At 33.5% G+C, this 7,500-nt stretch overlaps 1 protein-coding gene across 1 annotated transcript in view; it reads right to left on the bottom strand.

The window, feature by feature from the left end:
- The window catches only part of LOC137634562 (glucose dehydrogenase [FAD, quinone]-like), a 98,240-nt gene that overhangs the window by 16,313 nt on the left and 74,427 nt on the right, over nt 1-7,500 (bottom strand). The window contains 2 exon segments of the mRNA XM_068367015.1: nt 5,367-5,474; nt 5,477-5,556. Of these exon segments, the coding sequence (XP_068223116.1) occupies nt 5,367-5,474; nt 5,477-5,556 (188 nt within the window).

The following is a 7,500-nucleotide window of genomic DNA, read 5'->3' as shown; positions in this document are numbered from 1 at the left end:
TTAAATTTGACCTTTGATCTCTTTGACCTTTGATCTTTTAATATTGAGGAAGGTCAGTCAAGATAAAGGGTATTGCTCTAGAGAAAGCTTTAAATTTAACCTTTTAACATTCAGGCAGAAGGTCACTCAAGATAAAGTGCATGGTACTAGAGAGATATTTAAATTTGACCTTTGATCTCTTAACACTGAGCAACTTTGAAAAGCCCAAACTCTGAGGAACGTCCAAGAAGGCCCTTTAATAAGCCATAAACACCACTACAACTCGTAGTTACTCCGGGGGAGGGGGGTGTCTGTAGTTTTCTTGTCCTTTGACGTCTGGTTACAGTGTCTGCCAGGGAGGGGTGTCAAAAAGAAAAAATCGATAACTATACCCATTTTTTTTTTTTAATGAGGCACATTTGCACTGACTCGCAGGGGTGCCCTTTCAGCTCGGAAAAGTATCCTACTAGCTGATTGGGTGCCCTTTCGGCTCGGAAAATTTTCCTAATAGCTGATTGGGTGCCCTTTCAGCTAGGAAAAGTTTCCTACTAGCTGATTGGTTAGAATTATCTTGCCCAACCAATCAGCTAGCAGGAAACCTTTCAGAGCTAAAAGGGCACCGGTGCGAGTCAGTGCAAGTGCGCCTCACTTGAAAAAACTCGATATCTAGTCCGTATGTTATTAGTGTCTTTAAAAAAAGTCATCCATTCAGACCAATGTAAAATAAAAATGTCAAGTTTGCAAACCCTTCACCAGATTTCCCATACCCTTCACATTCCTCTGAAATGCAAAAGGAGACATTTTATGGACCTTTAAGAGTAGGAAGATTATGAATTGATATTGATATGAAATACTACATGAATTACAGAGAGTCCTCAGCTTACAAACTTAATAGGTTTCAAGAAGTTGTTTGTAAGACAGATGGTTTGCAAGTCAAATTTTGTTACATTTTGATCTAGGGTAGGCCTAAGATTTTCAGCAGCAAAAGTCAACAAATAGTCGTTTCATATTACAAATATCGTCACTGCATTAAATTATATTTGCTCTATTACATAATTTCATTATGAACATTTGATACATTATCAGACATGATTTCAGTTGAACTTTTGATTGTAAGTAGAATGTTCGTAAATCTAATATGTGTAAGTCAAGTGTTCGTAAGTCGAATGTTCGTAAGTTGAGGCACTCCTATATATGAAATTGTTAAAAAAAAAACTATATAAATCTTCCTACTCTCTAGCCACTAGATGTAGTAGAATCCCACCATCTTTAGAACATAGTAGAACACCTTCGTCCTCAGAATAAAACTTAAATAAATAAAAGAGAGCCATTTCATATCGGATGCTTCCAATCCAGCACAGTTCCACGAGGGGCGTGAGTCTCCTCCGGGCACATTACCTTCCACCATAACTCGCAAGTCGTGTCCTTCAGCGTCACTGAAGTAGTTCGGGTCGATGATAGGTTTGTCAAAAGGGTCAGGACTCTGTAATCTCACGGAGCCGCGGCTCCGAGGACGTAGGATGGTAGGCAAGAGGCTCCACGTGTCCCGGAAGGATATGGTCTTAAACATCCCTTGCCAAGTCTGTCAGAAAGTCAGCTACAAGACCGTGTCTTAAATGGGGTTATGTGAGACGTAGGTCAAACAAGACTCCAGGAGGATTGCAATTTAGGATGGATTAAATTGAACACCGTGTCTTAAATGGGGTTATGTAGGACTCCAGGAGGATTGCAGGTTAGGATGGGTTAATTGATCAGACATACGAACAAACATAAGCTCTCAGTTACAGTATGAATCAGAATAATACTTTATGTAAAGAGAATAGTCCTCCTACACTGTTAGAAAAATACCGTAATTTTAATCTGAAATTCTCCGTAAAATATACTGTTCTTATCCGTATTTCAGTAAATACAGGCAACAATAATTTTTACTCTATTATCTTTTACTGGTTGTGACCACAATATCACTCCTTAACGTCAATAGATCCGTTTTTAAAACGGTTAATGCCTGGCAACATTTATTAAAGGATTTTTACCTTTTTTTACGGCAATCTTTTAACAGTGTACTTATAATATATCTAATATAAATCAGCATACTACTTTACGTAAAGTGAAAAGTGAACACTTAATCTACTTAGAATATATCCAATCTACTTTCAATATATCCAAGCCATCTAAGACTCTCTACTCTTAGCAGTACTTAAAACCTTGAGACACTCACGACAGACATAACCAAACCAATGAAATTTCCGAACTTCATATTAAGAAAGTTAATAAATTCTATGAATCTCTAAAACAATTCTAATTTTGAAGATCGAGGTTCCAATAATTCAAATTTTGAATACATAGATTTACGAATTCAAAAGAACAATATATATATATATATATATATATATATATATATATATATATATATACTATATATATATATATATTATATATATATATATTTGGATAATTTCTTTTTCAGATCTAAAAGAAACGAGTTACCCCCCAAAAATATATATATATAATCAAATTCAAAATTATAAATTAAAAAAACAGCCATTGCAATCTATTGAAATCTTTAAGTTTGATATTTGGAAATTTTGTTGGATAGTAAAAGTCTGTATTTATATTAACCTTTTAAAGTACCAAATATAATTTATATTTTCTATGTTATTAAACCAAAGGTAATCATTTCTCTTCTCTCTCTCTCTCTCTCTCTCTCTCTCTCTCTCATCTCTCCTCTCTCTCTCTCTCTCTCTCTCTCCCCTACATCAATTTCCAGATAAATTTAATTCTAAACATTATAAAACTGCCCATCCTTCTATAACAATAGATAAAAATGAAAATTAAAAACAACAAAAAGAAAACATTTGAGCCATACATCAATCATCCTTATTTAGGGTTAATATGAAATTTAATTAAATGTACTAAAAGGAAAGAAAACTTAAAACATAAAAATAAGCAAATCGAAGAAATCTCGAATTGAGTAAAATCATAAGACAGGGAAAACCAAAGCAAGTAGAGAATTCGGAGGTTTAAAGACACCTGGTGGAACAAGGCTCTTTGAGAGAATATTCGTGTACTTTCTTAATCCAGAAACAGGATATGAATTAAAACTGTTTCTAACTGTATATTTTCTAAGTAAGCATTTTATATGTTTGTATAAAAATCTGATATTTAGAATAAGTCAGGAGTTAGGATCATTCAATGTACTACCTGGATAATATATATATATATATATATATATATATATATATATATATATATATATATATATATATATATATATATATATATTTATATATATGTGTGTGTGTATATATGTATATATATATAATATATATATATATATGTATATATATATATATATATATATATATATATATATATATATAATGTGCATATATATGTATATGAATATATATACATATCTCTCTCTCTCTCTCTCTCTCTCTCTCTCTCCTCTCTCTCTCTCTCTCTCTCTCTCTCTCTCTCTCTCTCTCTCTCCTCTCTCTCTCTCTCTCTCTCTCTCTCTATATATATATATATATATATATATATATATATATATATATATATATATATATGTATTTACTTATATGGATATGTTTAGACTATAAACCCTACAAGGAAAATGATTCACTATCTCTCAAAAAGCCTTGAATGTATTTATAAAAGTATATAATGGAAAATATGAAGAATATATTAACAAAGGAAAAAACAATTTACATTATAGTTAATTGCATGCAGCTAATTAACAGACGTGTTAATTAACAATTAACAATGCAATTAAATCTATTTAATGTTAGTAATTCAAAGGAAAACTTGTTAGTAAATACAGGTCAGAGTAAGCAAACATTGACAAATTAGTCACACAGGTCATTGTCAGTTAGGTCAGACGAGGTCATTCGAGGTCATACGAGGTCACAAAAGGAACTGGTCAGTAGAGGTCACATATATAGGGAAAACTATAATACAAAATTCTGCTTAAAAATAAGTAATTTCTCTTAAGAAAAAACTCTGAAATATAAATGAGTTAATTTACAAGAGAAATTGATATTTTCAAAAATTTCTTTTAAATTTGGTGATACTTTGTCATATTAATAAAGAATCCAATTAGAATATATTATTAATAAAAATTAACTTATGAAAAATATTTTATTCACTGTAAGAGCTGAAACAAATTAATAATTAATAAAAGCCATTCTGATGAAATCTGTATTTTTCTAATAAATCTACAACTACTGATATACGACATAGCATGTTCATATTTCTAATATATCTTAAATAAATGCCGTATCTTTGATTACGTTTTATCCCTTAGATATCAATCTCGTTTAGCTTCCTGTAAACCCTATTACTTATAAAAACAAACTTTATTTATACCAAATAGTTACCAAGCAAAACACGTTTCAAATCTACCTAATCTTTAACCCAACAGGAACCAGCCTTTTCCAGTTTTGGCATGTTTTACCCCTTAAATTCCATTCTCATTATGCTTCCTAAAAACCCAATATTTTTTTAAACAAATTTTTTACCAAATAGTTACAAAGCAAAACACGTTTAAATCTACCTCATCTTTAACCAAGCAGTAACCAGCCTTTTCCAGTTTTGGCAAGTTTTATCCCTTACATACCATTCTCATTAAGCGTCCTATGAAACCCTATCTCTTATAAAATCAAACTTTATCTTCATCAAATAGTTACCAAGCAAAACCAGTTTCCAGTCTACCTCATTTTCAAACCAGCAGTACCAGCCTTTTCCGGTTTTGCCAATTCTCATTATGCTTCCTATGCACCCTATAATTTATAAACAAAATATTTACTAAACAGTTACCAAGCAAAACCCGTTTCCAGTCTACCTCATCTTCAACCCAGCAGTAACCAGCCCCTTTTCCAGTTTCGGCAAGTTTTATCCCTTACATACCATTCTCATTATGCTTCCTATGCACCCTATAATTTATAAACAAAATTTTACTAAACAGTTACCAAGCAAAACCCGTTTCCAGTCTACCTCATTTTCAACCCAACAGGAACCAGCTTTTTCCAGTTTCGGCTAAGTTTTATCCCTTACATACCATTCTCATTATGCTTCCTATAAACCCTATAATTTATAAACAAATTTTACTAAACAGTTACCAAGCAAAACCCGTTTCCAGTCTACCTCATTTTCAACCCAACAGGAACCAGCTTTTTCCAGTTTCGGCAAGATCAAGGCAATAATACTTCAACCACCTTGCACAGCCAAAGCAAGCAGGCAAGGGCCGCCCCCCAAAACCATCTCGCCAAAGAAAGCCTTCTTGCTACGACTCTTTATAACCCACGAGACCCACTTTCACAATTTCTACCGACCCCCAGCTTTCGAATCTGCCCAAACTTTCCGACTACAGTCAAAGACGCAACTGGTCTCTCGGTCCCTTCCTTACCCCGTTCGGACAGCCCGTGCACCTTCCGGATCTGTCGACCTCCGTCGGATGCTGGGGAGCCCGAGATGAAGTGGAATTCTATGTCCAGGCCAGTCCCTGCGTCTGGTTCACGAATTTCGTCTTGACGAAGGCGATGCCTTCCACGCCGCCTAGCACCGTCAGAGGACCTGAGGAGGATGGGATAGGAGGTTATGATTGACAGAGATATAAACATCTTATTCGACTAATAAACACAATTGAACCATTTTCTAAAATATAAGTTCAAACTCGCAGCGAATTTTTTATGTTGAATAGCCTGACATAAATATAATTTTTTTTATAGTTTATGTAAGAAAGATCTATTTTAATGTTACTGCTTTAAAAATATTTCATTTTAAATGTTCATTACTCCTATTATAGTTTATCTATTTCTTTATTTACTTTCCTCACAGGGCTATTTTTCCTTGTGGGAGCCCTTGGGCTTATAGCATCCTGCTTTTCCAGCTACGGTTATAACTTAGCTAATAATAATAATAATAATAATAATAATAATAATAATAATAATAATAATAATAATAATAATTAATAATAATAACAATTTGGTGGCGTTATGTTTCGCTCTTAGTAATTATATCTATAAAGATCACATCTGTTCAATGTGCTTTTGGAAAAAAAGTAAAGACTACACCTTAGTTGAGAAAAATACCCCTTAGTTGAGAGAAAAAGACCTTAATTGAGAGAACTACACCTTAGATGAGAGATAAATCTTCCTTATCCTCTTAAGAAAAGGGGAATATTTTAAGGAGGGAACCGAGAAGAGAAAGTTTAAGAATTAACCAAGCGCTTTATAAAAGCCAAATGAAACCTAGAAATGTGTCAAGCAAAAACTCGCCGGACGAACTTTCGCAAACGGTCCCACAACAGTGGAGATGTCCTGAGAGAGAGAGAGAGAGAGAGAGAGAGAGAGAGAGAGAGAGGAGGAGAGAGAGAGAGAGAGGATTGACTGATTGAATGATTATCAGATATCATCGGGCGTCATAAAAGAAGAAGAAGAAGAAGAAGAAGAGAAGAAGAAGAAGAAGAAGAGAGAGAGAGAGAGAGAGAGAGAGAGAGAGAGAGAGAGAGAGAGAGAGAGAGAGAGAGAGAGAGAGAGATAAATAAGATTGACTGTTTGATTAACAGATATCATCGTGCACCATAGAAGAAGAAGAAGAATTGAGAGAGAGAGAGAGAGAGAGAGAGAGAGAGAGAGAAGAGAGAGAGAGAGAGGATGAGAGAGAGAGAGAGAGAGAATCAGGAGAGCAAGAGAGGAAGAAACAAAAGACGAGAACGTAGTACAGAGAGAGAGAGAGAGAGGAGAGAGAGAGAGAGGAGAGAGAGGAGAGAGAGAGAGAGAGAGAGAGAGAGAGAAAGAAAAAAAGTCAAGCAGGAAGAAGGAAAGTCAAAACAAGCAGGATAGCAAGAGAGGAAGAAACAACAGAATACAAGAATGTAGTACAAAGAAAAAATGAATAAACGAAAAAAATAAGGGAGGTGAAAGGTTCAGACACGAGGAAGGAAACTTAAAAATAAAGGAGTGTGCAAAGGAAGGGGGCGTGAGTGGATAAAGGTCTTTGAAAATAAGAATAAAAGATAAGAAAATAAAAGGCGTAAAATTAGGACACAGGATATTAGAAAGCGCATAAGAAAAGGTTAAGAGAAATTCATAGACTTTGTCACGAGAGGAATGAATTAACTTGAAAAAAGTAGACAGAGATATTATTATTATTATTATTATTATTATTATTATTATTAATTGCTAAGCTACAACCCTAGTTGGAAAAGCAGGATGTTATAAGCCCAGAGGCTCCACCGGGGAAAATAGCCCAGTGAGGAAAGGTAACAAGGAAAATAAATTAGTTTAAGAACAGCTACACTGAAATAAATATCTCCTACATAAACTATAAAAATTTTAACGAGACAAGAGGAATAGAATTAAGATAGAATAGAATTTGTCATGAGAAAAAGGAATTAATTTTGAAAAAGTAGACCAAGATGTTGTTATTATTATTATCATTATTATTATTATTATTATTATTATTATTATTATTATTATTATTATTATTATTATTATTATTATTACTAGCTAAGCT

This window comes from Palaemon carinicauda, chromosome 44 (genome assembly GCF_036898095.1).
Source record: "Palaemon carinicauda isolate YSFRI2023 chromosome 44, ASM3689809v2, whole genome shotgun sequence".
Classification (NCBI taxonomy): Eukaryota; Metazoa; Arthropoda; class Malacostraca; order Decapoda; family Palaemonidae; genus Palaemon; species Palaemon carinicauda.
This window is presented reverse-complemented; position numbering and strand designations above follow the sequence as displayed.